The sequence below is a fragment of the Drosophila hydei genome, unplaced genomic scaffold, assembly GCF_003285905.1.
Source record: "Drosophila hydei strain 15085-1641.00,03,60 unplaced genomic scaffold, DhydRS2 tig00000001-arrow-pilon, whole genome shotgun sequence".
Lineage (NCBI taxonomy): Eukaryota > Metazoa > Arthropoda > Insecta > Diptera > Drosophilidae > Drosophila > Drosophila hydei.
This window is the reverse complement of record NW_022045643.1, coordinates 2543850-2559574: the sequence shown is the minus strand read 5'-3', so window position 1 is coordinate 2559574 and position 15725 is coordinate 2543850. Positions and strand designations below refer to the sequence as shown.

At 41.2% G+C, this 15725-nt stretch overlaps 1 protein-coding gene across 2 annotated transcripts; it reads left to right on the top strand.

The window, feature by feature from the left end:
* Window positions 1-5647: 5647 nt before the first annotated feature.
* On the top strand, window positions 5648-9376 carry LOC111604776. 2 transcript variants are annotated; one of them, XM_023322983.2, is made up of 8 exons: window positions 5648-6581; window positions 6651-6913; window positions 7192-7348; window positions 7420-8385; window positions 8439-8691; window positions 8744-8906; window positions 8964-9100; window positions 9164-9226. In XM_023322983.2, the coding sequence occupies exons 1-7, from the start codon at window positions 6051-6053 to the stop codon at window positions 9097-9099; spliced, it is 2469 nt and encodes an 822-aa protein (XP_023178751.2). In that variant the 5' UTR covers window positions 5648-6050; the 3' UTR covers window position 9100; window positions 9164-9226. The 2 variants fall into 2 exon arrangements, with proteins under 2 accessions (XP_023178751.2, XP_023178750.2); XM_023322982.2 differs by having other exon boundaries at window positions 5653-6581; window positions 8964-9066; window positions 9117-9376.
* The last annotated feature ends 6349 nt before the right edge of the window (window positions 9377-15725 follow it).

Sequence of the window (15725 nt, the reverse complement as noted above, 5' to 3'; positions counted from 1 at the left end):
TGCTGCCCATTGTCCGGATTGTCGTTTTGGTTTCATTAAACGCTGCCACGCTGCCACCGCGCCCAACTCCGTCAAGGATTTTCATGACTTAATTTGCGTTGCGTGTCCTCATTGAGCCATAAACAGCTTCACACAATAAAAGTTGTTGACGTTTTCGTTTGTTCTTTTTTTTGTCGACTCTGTAGCGGTGCGGGTGCAGTCAAACAAACACTTCATTAGTCCTCGTATTTGTTTATAACTTAATCTAGCCGAAATGTCAACACGAAGCCAGCCTGTGAAATTTGTATGAGCCCAGGACACGCACATTTACCGCGAACCGACTGACTTATAAATGCGATTTAATTTGTGGGCGGCTGAGCACAAAAGTAAGGCATGAATCATGAATCTTGATGCCTTTGATTATACGACATTACAATACTTAAGCAGATTATGGCCACCCTTAGACCAGCTTGTTTTCCCACATTCTGTCTTAAGAACTTTTGCCCAAAAGTAGGCAACACAAAATTTGACTAAGTTAAGTTTGACTTGAAACTGAAGTTTGTCATGCCAGTTTCTTGCACTTTGCTAGAATTAGTAGTTTAGTAGATTTCTAAGTTAGCTAAGAGTTTGTTTTCTCTTTGCTCTGTTCCCTCTGCCAGCCGGCGTTTATTGCAGGTACGTGCCGTGAATTATTGTCATCGCTCGGTGCCAAGATTAACAAATGTTCGCGTCTGACGTCTGACTGCCAGTTGGACTGTCTTATTCATAACATTCTCGCTCATTCCCTCTCTCTTTTCACTCTACCTGCCTTGCTCTAGCTGTCTTTCACAAGTGGCTGCCTTCGAGCCAAATTGATGAGCATGTAAACATGTGTCTGTGCGCTTTTATTTATGGATTTCCATAAAAATTCAGCGTTACATATGCGTCGGAGCTCTTGATTGAAGAGCGTCTAGTCAAGGCTAGCTACATCTGTAGCTTAAACAAAGCAGCAAAAAGAAAGAAAATACAAATTTAGAGCAAACAAAGGTTTGATTAAAGGTTTTTTTGTTTAGCACGAAAATTATGTAAAATAAGAAATATGAAAAAATATGCAGACAACCATTAAAAATTCTTTTGCAAAAATATATATCTAGAGCATGGCAAAGGTAAGAAAAGGCAATATTAAATTTGAAGCTAACATAGAAGTAAAGTTTTGTAAAAGCCGAAAGCAAAAAGTTGCAGTAGGCAAGCGAGGCGAGGCCGGTAAAAGGCATGAAGCAAGAGTCATAAGATATTAAAACCAGTAGTTCATGCGAAAAGGCAGTGAAAATGATTGTGCAATAGTTGGAAAATACTGAAATGCTGCTTGACTCATGGAGCGCTGCCCTTCATCTAATATTTATATAATTTTCGTAATATTTTTCATATTAAACATTAACTTTAGCCTTAACAATAATTGCTAACAAATGCCGGCGAGCAGTTGAAATGCTTTAGTCATGCTGTTAACTGAATCCCATTGCTCATACGCCCTGTTGAGCTGCGAATAGCCCATAACTCCTCCTCTGGTTTGTTTATTTTGTTGATTGTTTTTGGCAAACTCTTTTGTTACACTTTTGACTGCGGCTGGCCCTGCCACTGTTGCGGCGGCTGCCACTGCTGTTGCAGCTGCTCTGAATGCCGGATTAACATGCCGGTATGTTGTCATCGCGGCAACTGGTTCAGGTGTCAAAATTGTGGGGTGAAAACTTGTGGCTGCTTTTACAGCCACGCTTGCTTTTTGTGTGCGTTTCATATGCAGGTTATTCATGTTATTCTTTAGCTATTTTAACTGACTGTTGTTGCTGCTGCTGTTGCTGTTGCTGTTGCTGCTGCTTGAGTGCAGCGGGTGAAAGTTTTTGCGCATTTTTGCCACAGCGCTGAAATATGCTGCAAAGTTGCAAGGACGTCACGACAGCTTGCCTTAATAATGGCAAGCATGCAGCCAGGTGGACAGGTGGCAGCCTGCGAGGCAGAGTAACAGGGTAGCAGGGTAAACTATTACATAACACGCATTGTAGCAAGGAGCACAACAAGAGGCGTTGGGGCTGTTGCTCTCTTTTTCGCTCGCCTAAGAGAAATGCATAAAAAGCGCATTTTATTATTTCACTCGAAACTTGTTTACGACGCCTTTCGCTGAGCTTCCTGCCCATCTTGTTTTGCACTTTTTATACACTGTTCGCAGCGGAATATGGAGTATATACCTTTGACTGACTTATCCCAATAATTCTCTTGGCACAAGGTAGTCTAAAGAATTGTATGCATAAATATTTTATTGATACAATTTTAACTTTTACAGCAAAGTAAACAGAGTATTGAACAGTCAGTTTGAGGATTGCGGCATAAACTTCAGCCTTGTTTTATATCTGACGTAGCCCAGCTACCCCGTCGCGCGCATTCATTATATTGTAATATGTTTTTAACATTATTTTTATTATAAATCAACAAAATGCACTCAGCGCGACTTTCAGTTGACGTCGCAACTTTTGCTCAGCGCGAGCCGCCGGGGCATGAGCAAGTGGCAAGAAGATTGGACTGCGATTTATTTTATGGTATTTAAGTTGTGACTGGCGCTGTAAAGAACTTAATGGCCGGCGTGAATGTGGGAGATAGGAATGAAAAGGAAACTGGAAAGTTTCTAAAAAACGCCAGAAACATGTAAATATTTGAAGTAATTGATTTTGCTATACAATTATTATTATTTCTTCAATATTCTTAAGATAAAAATATATTTTACTTAAATATTATTTACTTTTCAGTGTCAGCCTGTTTTGCTGCAGGCCGAATACAAAAAACACTTTTCTTTTGGCTTCCATTTGACTAGAAATGTCAGTCAGCTGCGTTTTTACTTAAGCTAAATATCTTGAGAGATGCAAATTTGTTTCAAGGATAAAAGTGAGAGGGTACAGGTTCTGGTTCTTCTGGCACTGTCGGAGCGACAAGCATAAGAAAATGTCTCGGAAATTTGTCAACTTGCGGCATCTGCATAATGATGAAAAATGCCGCATGACAGTCGAGTTTATTAATGCACACAGAAAATACAAAAAAAAAAAAAAGAAACGCAACGAAAGTGATATAAAAGTGAAAGTAAAAACTTGGCCAAGGAAACTGAAAGATCTTGTCTTTCATTAAAAAGTTAGTCTAGCAATCTACGTCCGAATTTCTTAGCATTATGCCGCAATATGATTTTGCAACACAATTAAGGTTGATTCGCCAAGAGAATCAAATAATCCCGAAATATATTTGGCTATTATAATAATTATCATTTGTCTACTCAATACATATATATTGTGTCTGTCTTGATTAGGATATTTGCTTAGTGGTAGATGATGTTAACTGGCGCTGATTGATGTGCACATGTCGAGAGTCCCTTTTCAGTGAACTGTGTAAGCACACCTGTGCCATTTGACCCATGTATGTATGCTTAATACGTGCAACATCATAAAGCTGGAGTTTAGCTGCGGGCTTGAGTTGCTTTCGTGTCGGAGCAGCTCAGCTGGAAAAATTACCATTGGCCGTGTTCAGAGTGTAGTCAGACAGGTTGAGCACTGAAAATGAAAATGAAAATGAAAATTTCAGTAAAAAAACATAAATTGAAATCATCATCAGTGAAGACAGACACAGAGGTCGAGAGTTGAGCTGAGCACTTTTGGCCTTTTAAATTTACGTGTTGCAAGTGGTTCGTGATCTGTGAGCCGTGAGCTGATTAATGCGGCTTGTCATATTATGCTGGGCTGATGCTGATGAATGCTGTAAGGCACTTAAGGCTATAATGTAACTGTATAATGTGCAGCTGTAATGGCTTACTTTTATTGCAATTTCCTGGCTTATTGAGTGCGGCTCTTAGCCCTTAGTCTTGACTAGTGGCAGCAGCGGCGGCAGCGGCAGCGCAGCTACAATTGCATTTGCATGCTGATCTCATTAGCACCAAGCAAGTTCATCTGGCTGAGGCCAATGCGCGTTACACGTCCGGGCAATTGCAGTACCTACGAGTATTGGGAGAGTCAGTTCAGTTGGCCAGTTGGCCACTTTCTACTTGCCACTTGGCTGCCTGCATCATTTGCATGCAAATGTCGTTTGGCACTTTTAGCCACCAACAAGTTCACCCGCCGCCCACCGCCCACCATCCACCTTCTTTCTGTACCCCGAAAAACTGGGTCCACTTGTTCACTTTGTGCCGCTGCTTTTCAGCTTGTGCTTGTTCATTTTGCGCTTTTGCACGCCTTTGTTGTGGTTTACTCCTGCACTTGGCTGTGACTTTTAGCCACAGTAACGGGGCCTCATAAAGCAAGCCCAAAAGCGGCGACAGTTGCAACTGCCGTTGACACTTCATGGGGCCAATATGCCAGGCACGCAAATTGCGACAGCGAGCAAGGGAGATAGACAGAATTAGAGTGTGGGAGAGGGGCTAAGAGAAAACTAGCTGCTTTCATGAAAAACTTTTCTTGCTGGGCAAGTTTTTGTCATTTGTTGTTGTCATCTTCTTATTTCGCTTGTGTTTTTTTATTGGCTGACTGCTCGTTGCACTTGCAAATGTGCACTTTACCACTCATTAGTGACAGTTTAGCAAAAGTTGCCTGCAGTAAGTGCTTGCTCTTTAAGGACAAAGCAAACTCTAAGCGGAGACCTCATACATATGCAAGCATTTTCTAATTGCATGAGCAACGAGTTGTTCGAGCTATTGCTCTAACTTTTCGGGCTATGCTCAACTTTGTAGTTTGCTTTGAAAGTCTTCAAATCCGCTTACAAGCACGAATATTACACATACGCAATGTGTGGACTCGCCGAACATGTGGGTGGGATGCGGGCGGTGGTGGGGCTAATAAATAACAGCAAAAAGGTATTGAGGCACTGTGCAGCCATTAAAGCGATGCGCTTCGACGCGCTTGGCAAAAACGCAAAGTCTTCGCGCTCCGTTTACTGCCAAGAACAATTAAGGATTTCAACGAACGCCCAAAAGCCATACAAAGTACGCTGTGAGACTATACGAAATTAAAAACAAAAATATTTATATATATAGAGACAACGAACAGAAGCAACGACGCCTTCAGGCCAAAAAGTCAACTTGTTCAAGAAAAAAAATAAAAATAATAAAAAAAAAATAAATAAAAAATAAGACAACAGCGCTAAACCTCCAGCAAAATAAACAAAAATGTAATTTGCGCCACTTAGCAGCAAATGGACAGTGCCATTAATAATTCCATTTCGGTTTTTCTTTGCTTGCTCTTTGCTATTAGGATGGAGCCGCACAGATAATAAGGAAATATGAGTTTGTGGCCAGGTCCTTGGACATTGTCTTGCTTTAAACCTGTGCGAAGAGCAAAAAAATGGAATTAAATAATGGCAAAAGTCAGGAAACAGGAGAAGTCATAAAGCCTAATGTGGTTTAAGGTCAGTAATTAAAGAACTGTGTTTACTTTAAATGAAGTCTTTAACATTTTTAAACTAGAAAAATGTTATACAAGTTTTAGTCAAAGAATTCAATAGCTAAACCTCACGCTCTAATTAAAGATTCTGTTTCGTTTTGTTTTGCCAATGCTGATACATTTTTGTAGCTGTCATATCTTTAACAAAAGCTATTTAACTTTTAAGTAAAGCAACCTACGCCATAAACTTTTCGAGGACCTTTTGCATAGAAATTCAATTAAAGTGACAAACTGTCAAAATTTTGTGACATGGGCGCTTTGCCAAACCGAATGAATACCCAAAGGACAAAACACAAAAACACAAACACACACACAGAGAGATTACAATGGACAGCATTTTCCAGTGAAGAGATATTCATACGCATTCCCCTTCCCTTTCACATGCATATTTATGGGTAAATGCAAATGTGGTCGTGGGGCATGCCTTATGAATTATGAAAGCTAATTGATGAAAATTGAATAATAATCGTGTCAAGCTGACAAGAAAAGTGAAATTCCAATAGCTGATTTACGGCTACCATCGGAATTCGGTCAATTCCACGCAATATCTGCGATATTTATTCATAATTGAGCAGTTGCTGCAACTTCTTATAAGACCGTTACACGGCAATCAAAACGCCATTTGAAAACATGGCTGGCTGCCCAACAGTCTTGCTATTAGTCAGCCTAGTGGCTGGCGTTCAGCTGGCTGAGTTAGAGCCAGCACAGAGCATGGCGCTGCTGCAGAGCCGGCTGATGTTGGAGTTTGTGGAGGTGCACAAACAAATACCGAGGTTAACTTACTTCACCTGCCGCAATCCCGCCAACAATGACACGGGCACTGTGCGCGCCAGTCGCGCCAACCTGAACCAACTTTACGCGGCATTCGAGGCCAAGAATGCGCAGCTGATTGGTAGCCTCTATCAGGACAACGTGCAGCGCAGGCCCTTTGTGCGGATTGTGATGCTGGATGTGCTGCGGCAGCCGAGAGGCAAGCCGGGCGGCAGGGGCGTATCGCGTGGCTGGCCGGCAGGTGGAGGCGGTGGCAGACCTGGCACAGCTCTCGGCGCAGCTCCAAGCAGCGCCGATTGGTTGGACAGCGCGCTGAGGGCGGAGGCGCTGAGGCAAGTCGTGGTCGTGGATTTGGCATGTGGCATGCTAAGTCGTCGTTTCCTGGAGATGGTAAGTGGCACGGACAGGCGGTAGCATGTCCTTATGCATATTGAGTACTCAGCTGCAACTATTTGCAAGGCTTCAGCCAAGATGCTCTACAACGATAAATATCACTGGCTATTGATTGAGGATTATGCGCTGCACGTAAGTGCGGGCGTGATGAGGCCCCAACAGCAGCTGCATCTGATGGATACGAACACAGACACAGACACAGACACGGATACGGATGAACTAGAGCCCATTGAAAGCTTAATGGAGACCCTGAACTTCTACATGAACACCGAGCTAACCCTTGCTAAGCGTATGCCCCAAGACGCCAGCTATTCACTGTACGACATCTGGTATGTAGCATTGGGGCTGTCTTTTGCATTGCTAGGAACAGCTGTCAGTTGTATTTGCTATTGACTTGTTGCTACTGACAGTTAGTGTTAACGAGAAGTGGGTGCAGCTGCATGAGTCCTACTATGAGTGTGTTTGACTAGAATAGAGTTTGGGAGCTTCAGCTTTAGCTAAGAACTGATTTCATGAATGAAAACTTAAGGCAAACGAATCATATTTCTAGTGCTATAAAACTTGTCTGTATAGATCATTATGCATCTTGCAACATTTCAATACGCAGGAGCCCCGGTCGTACCTATGGTGGACACGTCAACATCACGGAAATTGGCAGCTTCACTTTGACAGACGGACTGCAGCTGCATAGCTGGTTTCGTACGACATCGACGCTATTGCGACGTCTCAATATGCAGCACGCCCAAGTGCGTTGCATGGTTGTGGTAGGTGGTGTTAGTGGCGGAGCATGGGCTGATGGCGTCTGGGTAACACTCGAAAGTGTTGTCATTGACAGGTGACCAACAAAAACATGACGGGCACACTCCTCTACTATCTAACGCACACGGTGTCGAGCCACATCGATACAATGAACCGTTTCAATTTCAATCTGCTGATGGCCGTCCGGGACATGTTCAACTGGACGTTTGTCCTGTCACGCACCTCCACCTGGGGCTATCTGAAGAATGGCCGCTATGATGGCATGATTGGGGCGCTCATACGCAACGAGACAGATATTGGCGGCGCGCCTATTTTCTATTGGCTGGAGCGTCACAAGTGGATCGATGCAGCTGGTCGTAGCTGGTCCAGTCGCCCGTGCTTTATTTTCCGCCATCCGCGAAATACACAAAAGGATCGCATAGTGTTTCTGCAGCCATTCACGAACGATGTTTGGGTATTGATCTTGGTATGTGGCGTTGTAACTGTGTTTTTACTTTGGCTGTTGACTACCATTGAGTGGAAGCTGGTGCCGCAGCAGGGTGCCGCTCTAATCAAGCCAAAGGGCGGCGTTCCACAGCATCATCACCATCATCATCACCATCAACAGCAGCAACAGCAAGATGTCCCTACTGTTAGTGCTGTGACTTTATCGGATGATGTCTCAGTGGCCTCATTGCAGCTGCTGCCTGTGGTTGGCGGATTTCGACAGCGCTGCTATGCTAGATTGAGCAACTACGTCACTAAGCGCCAGGCATTGAGCAAGACTTCAACACGTGAGGGTCTTTTTCTGGAGTCAGTCTTGTTCTTTGTGGGCATCATTTGCCAACAGGGCTTGGGCTTCTCCACCAGCTTTACCTCTGGACGCACCATTGTCATAACCAGTCTGCTCTTCTCCTTCTGTATCTATCAGTTCTACTCGGCCAGTATTGTGGGCACGCTGCTCATGGAGAAGCCAAAGACCATCAGGACTCTGAGCGATTTGGTGCAGAGCTCGCTGCAAGTTGGTGTCGAGGACATTGTGTACAATCGAGATTACTTCTTGGTAGGCTATAGGCAGAGCTAGAGAAATACTTGCTACTTTTCTGCGCTTTACAGAACACTAAAGACCCCGTTTCCATGGAGCTTTATGCCAAGAAAATAACCAAGGTGCCATCTAATAGTGAGAACTCTGCGACTGCCGGTGGGGGGACTGGTGGCGAGGAGGAACCAGAGCCGCCGCCACCTGGTGCTGATGCCAAATCATTTCGCGATATTGTGCACAGTCATGAGGTTGGCGCACATGCCAAGGAGAACACAGCTACTAATTGGCTAGATCCTGATACGGGCTTACGCCGAGTCAAACTCGAACGTAAGCTGAGCCACATCTGTGACAGAAACATTTGAAATCATTTATTATGTAGGCTTTGCCTTTCACGTGGATGTTGCGGCCGCCTATAAAATTATTGCCGAAACGTTCGACGAGCGTGAGATTTGTGATCTGACAGAGGTCAGCATGTTTGCTCCGCAAAAGACGGTCAGCATAACTCAAAAGAACTCGCCTATGCGTAAGGTTATATCATATGGGTAAGAGACAGCCAACTTGGCTAGTATTATTAAGTAATCTGATTTTTCAATGAATAGTTTGCGACGTGTGACGGAAACAGGCATCTTTTCCTATCAATTCAATATCTGGCATTCCAGAAAACCGCCCTGTGTTAAGAAAATTGAAACATCCGATTTACACGTGAGCAACAAGTTCTCAGTCTTTCATCTCTAAAGTAAGTTTACCCATAGGTGGATATGGATACTGTTAGCTCGGCTCTGATGATACTCGTCTTTAGCTATGGCGTTGCTCTATTGGTGCTGGGCATTGAGATACTTTATGTGAAGTGGCAAAATTGGGATTGAAGCCAACCCAATTGAGACGGAAATTAACTTTAAACTTAAAGCAAACTCCTCTGATTCTTACACTCCTATATATATATAGATGCTTAGTATATATGTTCACTCTTTGCTTACGCTTTCGACGCACTTCCATTTCATTAGATGCACCCGAAGTCAAGTTGATTTTAAATTCTGCGTAAATATTTCACGTATTTGTCAAGCAGTGAAAGTTTAATTAAATGTACTTTCCAATAGCAAATGCTGGGTTTACATAATTAAATTTTGGTAGTCACTGTGGCTGTTTGACATTCAAGACAGCGTCAGCGCTCTTGTGCTAATCCAATTACAATTGTTTAATTGATTCTATTTCATTTGCGCGGCTTGAGTTGGATTAGCAATTGTTGCGTATACGACGTGTGGCATGAGCTGAAATTTAATTAAGCTAGCCTTAACTCAACATTACTAAAATCCAATACGAACTACTACTAAAATATTGAATTTACTTATGTAGTTCACAGCCTGACAACTTCATTGGCAAGCAACAGAGAAAAAAGAAAACATATTCAACAAATAATGCAACAAGAGGGTAAAAGAGTTTTCTTTCTTTTGCGCTAGTTTTTCGCTATGTGCGCCGGGAGGCAAGTGAGCTAGCTGGTCGGCCGAGTGAGTCAATTTAAACCACAAACGAAGTACAAAATATCCATTAAGATAACAAGTTTTCAGTAGTTGTAACATTTTCCCATACCAAGGAGCCAGTCAGCTAGTCAGGCAGCCAGTCGACTCCCCTACAGACATTTTTCTGCCTTTTTAGTGCCTTTTAGCTAGGATAGGGCGGCTGCTGTTGCTGCTGCTGCGGCTGCTTTCTGTCAGCGCAAAAAGTTCTGGGGCCCAGACCAACGTCTTGTGCGCCTTGGCTCGTTGCCAAAGTGACGCTCTTAGGCATTTTTAAATTTGAAAAGAATTTTATTTCGCAGTCTGCGTGTAGCAAACTCAAAGTTCCAGTTCCTTTTCCAAAGTGCTAACAGTAATAGAAAACCTCAAGAATGTCCTTGTTAAAACATTAACGTTAGCCAAAGCCTAGAAAATCAATTACAAATAGCTTTTGTTCAGCTCGCCAGTTCGGTACAAGAAACATGCATCAAATGCAGCCGCTGTTGTCATGTTATTTAATGTCCTTGCTCATTAGCGAGCCGTGAAATACATCGATGTGCCATCGTCTAACAAACACAAAAAAAAGAATTGGCTATCGGCAAAGACAAAACATGGCTAGCTGAGTGTGTTTGTAGATTCGCGCGTCGCTGCCACAAAAAAGCTAAAATAAGTTAAAGAGCTTAAAGCTAGTCTGGCTGACTGGCAGATACTCTGTATCTCGGGCCAGCAGATCTGCACTTCAATTCTTTTCTTCTCTTTTCTGTTCCCGGTTCTATACTCTTACTCTTATTTCTTTTATATTTTTTTCTTCACCTTCTATCTATCTATCTATGCTTTTAAATTCGCTCTGAGAATAATAAGTAAAATTACTTTATTTGTCACAGCACGACTAAAAGATACCCTGAACTGCGTCACCGGGCTGCCTTTTCTATCTTTCTACAAATCTACTCATACTTACATACACTTACCTCCCTCTGTTACGTACATATCTACAATATTAAAGCCCGCATGCTCTGCTTATGCAATTCAATGTGTTTTGGGTGTAAAAAGCTGTCAGATTTGGCTTTCTGGTTGCAGCCAAACGACTGTTGCGGATTGGTTGGGCATTTTTTGTTTTTTTTTTTAGCTGTTTTTGTCTGTTGGAAGTGTCAAGGGTTCGATTGGGGTTTGCAGATTGCATAATCTATACATCATAAAGATTGCCCTTTTTGGGCACGCGATAGGAAACCGGCTGCCTTCACAGCGACAATTAAATTGTTTTGGCTTTGTTTAAGCACAAATTGTGCAACAAAACTTTTGCGGTTGCCAAGAAAGCTAACAACAATGGCAGGAAGTAGCAGTAAGAAGTTGCACGCTGCAAGTAGCGGCAGCGGCAGCGGCAGCTACTCGGGGGCTGCAGCATAATTAACAAAGCGCTCAGCAGGGCGCATAATTTCATCCGCTGCCACTTCACAGTTTGCAATATTATGCAGCTACGCAGCGGTCTGGCCAAATGCGAAAGTTTCGCCAAAGCCAAAGTAAAGTAGTTGCCTTAACGCCCCTGGAGCTAACCGACTGAGACCGTGAAGATCGGAACGCAGCTTGGGGACAGTCAAGAGGCAGGACGAGGGGGGGGGAGAGCAAAAGTATTATGGGGCCAGTGGCAGGGCCAGTGCATATGCTTGGGGCTTGTGTCAAAGTGTGAAAAAGTTTCGAGCGTCTTAATTAAATTTTATACAGAGCTGCGAATTATGCGCCAAATTTTGTTGAGGGTGATGGCAACTTTTTAAAAGTGACAGCTGCACATGAGAAAAGCCAAAGCGTAAAAGCCAGGTGTAATGGTAGGGGTGGTGGGTTAACGATGGGTGGCTTGCAGCACAATTTCATTTGAGCCAACTAATTACTGAAAACTTGCTGCTGCTTATAAAGTATTTTCCTTTTCTAGTATTTTGTTTTATTTTTTTTTGTATTATATTTAATTTGTGCTTAACAGATAAATTCATTTAAAATCAATTTGAATAGCTCTCAGCTGGAATAAAAAGTAAATAACATTTTAATTAAATTGAAATTAATTATAAATGTAACAGAACATTAAATATATATAGATAAGTGTACATATTTTAATGGAAAAAAGTTTCATTGCAAATGGTAATTAAAGCAATTAATTTATTAAGAGAACGTATTGAGCAGAGCTGCTATAAATGTTTCTATATTGCCTATATGCCATTTGGCTCTATCTATATAAATTCTTGCTGATTTATTCCAAGAACTCGTAGGTGTTTTTTCTCTTATTCAAAACACTTTTTCTTGATAAATCAGCTTGAGGTACTTTTCTGCCTTCATTAAAATGCTGAGCAGGCGCTGCTTAAGATTCCATTGGAATTTCTGGCATGGATTTATATGAGCATAAAATACTATAATAATTTCCCGCAGGCTTTAAAGGACATACACAAATGTGTGCTGGTTGGTGTGCAATTTCCGCTTAAGTGAATAATCGCAATAATCTCATGCTGTGCTCTGACCATATTAGTGCCAGCCCTGACTGTGCTTGGCCACACATCTTGGTCCTTAATGAGGCTACCAAAACAATTATGTGTCCTGCTCAACTTTCTGTTGCTCTCTGTGTGACATTATTAATATTTAGGTCTGCTATTTAAGTCAGACACGAACACACACACCCACACACACACCCACACACACACACACACAAAGTAATAAATAATTCATACTGTGGGCTCAATTATGTATAATTGAGCGTTTGTAATAGTTTAAGCACATTTCAGTCTTTCCATACGTATGTATGTATATATACATGTTATGTGATTGTATTTTTTCTCTCTTTGCACATTCGTTTTTGTCACTTAACCACCATTTGCACTTTTCCTAAATGCAATAATTTATTTTCGTATTTTTTTTGTCGCGCATATAACTATAATTTATTATTATTATTTTTGCTCTGTGGCTGCCTTTTGGGCATTGTGCCAACTATTCATATTTTTATCAGACCTCTCGCAGGTGCGCAAAAAAGTTGCAAAAATATGTAAATGAAATGTACAACTGTTGCCTAATGCACAAATACATTTAGATACATTGATATTTTCTCTATGATAACTTAGCAGAAATGCAACAAATTTAAATGGACTGTCGGCCATAGAAGCTGGCTTACAATGGAGCTCTTTAAATAGCTCTTTTGAAGCTATTCTGTGCGTGTTTTCGATCAATTTGCGTTTAGTTTGAAGTTGAAAGTTTCACTTTTATCTACAGCTGCTATGGCAGAAAAAGTTTACTTTTTATTTATTTGAATGCTTCTCGTCTAGCCATTGGCGCCGGAAGTTTCCATGCAGCAGCAGCACCAGCCGGAAAAACTAAAGAAAATGGAAAGTTTTTGATTTATAAACGCGAAAGTTTTTTGCATTTCATTCGACAGTGTTTAAAACTGAGTATACCCTAGCAGAGGGTTTGCCAAATGCAAAAATAAGTTACAACTAAAAGAGATTCCATTAGAGAATTAGTATATTTGTTTATTAAAGAGGAGATACGAAAGTTTTTTATTTTTTGATAGGTACTTCATCGTCGAATACTTTTTAATGCAAGGGTATTACATGCATGACACTGCTCGAGTTGTTCATTTTTTATTCAACTGCATTTTTATTCCTTCTTTCTGAAGAGTTTACTGACTTTTGAACTGGCATTGTATAGATTCTCATTGTCCAGATACGAACCTAAATAGCAAAGTTTTGTCATCTTTGTAGCAGCAAGAAGATGAAATGCTGGCCATTTGTGCAGATAATTTATAAAAAGTAGGAGCATTGCAGTTGGGCGTAAAGAACTCTAAAATACTCGCTTATAGCTAAATCTCAGGTGAGAGTATAAAAAGTCAAGAGATTATAGATTTTGCATTAAGAGGTATATTGGGTTTCTCTAACACACGCCACTTCACTTCACTTCACTCTCTAAGGCTAGACACAATTATATATTCTAGAGTTAAGCTTCAACACAGACAAAACTTATAAACTCTTTTCAATTTGAGAGAGAGAGCATAAACAATTTCTTATTAAAGAATGGCATTCAAGACAGCAAAGTCCCGGCATTTATTTTATTAAAATTGCATTACAATAAGCACAGTGAATGTAATTTGTATAAGTTTAAGTATGCATTTCGTGCGCAAAGCTACAGCTGCATCTTCCGCTCTAGTTCGCGGCAGTATGTAAAGGCTTTATATATATAAACATATTTTTTCTGATGTATCACAGTGGAGGGCAGTTGGTGGTTAAGTAAAGAACAATTCAATTAAATTGTCAGCAGGAGAACAAGCCGCAAAATGTCAACAATGTGCTGGCCACACTGTTGGACACAATCTGTCACTAATATCAACGAGTTTTATTTAAAGCTGCAACAAAACTTGCTGCAAGCTCTGTGTGCTTTAGTACGTTCCTGAACATATGAGGAAATTGCTGTTAAGATATTAACACATGAGATTTATCGCGGCCATTTGCCTATTGACAGCTCTGTATGGAGCGTGACAAGACAGATATGTAATACAATAACAGACAAAGATGAAATGCGGGCGAAGTCGAGGGCCATTTGAGTAATTTATCATAGCCACATGCAAGTTTGGCTTATATAGCACACACCTGTGGCTGTCCATCAATCAATCGAAATTTGACTTTCTGCCTCAGCCAATGCATAGAAAATATTGAGCGAACGAAAATGATGTTTCAGCACAGTAAATTGGAATTAGTTGAAGTATTAAATAAATTGAAAAAGTTTTCTTTGCTTAAGCCTTCGATATTATTTAAATCAGAATGTTCTCTGTTAAAGGTGTTCTTCTATCTCTATATGTCTATATATATATATATATATGGATTTTGTGTTAAATTTGGGCAACCACAAGTCTGTTCAGGGCTTAAAAGTTTTTTTTTTGCAAACTGTTTTTGGTCTTTTCGCCTAAAATAACGAAAAGGCGCTGCGACTGCGACTGCGACGACTACTCTTGTTAAGTCCACAAAGGCAAAAGGGGTTAAAAGCAAAAACTGAGCTGCGTAAAATGTTCGAAATTGAAAAGCGCTTTTCCCCGGCCAGAGTTTTGTGGCGAGTTGTAGTTGTCGAGTGGAAAACTGTTAAGTGCGTGCTCTTGATTGCAGCAGCCAGCAAATGGTTCCCAAGTGAAGCGAAACTTAATGACACAAAGCGCACTAATTTAGCTCTCTCGCCCAATCTCTGTCGCACTTTTCATTTGTCTGTTCTGTCTATGCAAAAAAAAAATAGAGGCGAATTATTGTAATCCACTTAAAATTCAATCAATCAGAGCACAGCGCAGCACTCGTTTTAATGGTAGCAAAAATTTAACAACTAAGTGCAATTATCGACAATTCGCAATGCACCCAGCCTCGATTTGATGTCCCTTTATGGATGGTAAATGGCAAGCGCCTGACTGAAAACTTTGCAAAATGAACTAGTGCTGCCTCTGCAAATGAGACTTAACTCCCTATATGATGCAGGTAAAAGGGATTTACTTATTGCTCTATGTCTGTTAGATCAAAGTGGTTTGCTGAAATGGAACTTTCGTTTCAAGCATATGAATAAACGGCAAATTTCGCCTGCCTATTGGCTATTTCTACGTAATTGAGTAACTTTAAGTTTGAATTATTTATTCAGATATGAATTTATTTATTTAAGACTTGCTGCGTCCTTTTATAAGTTGTGTCCTTAAATGTGCTGCGCCCAATGTTGTTGCTATACACACAAATGGTTTAAAGGTTGCCTATGCATTAAGATTATTATAATGCCTTTTAAAATATTCAGTTGGCAAACAAAAGCCGCTCAGCTCGTAGTTCTTGAAGGTCTCAGCTCTCAGGTCTCGGGTCTCAGGTCTGTGGCTCAGTCTCT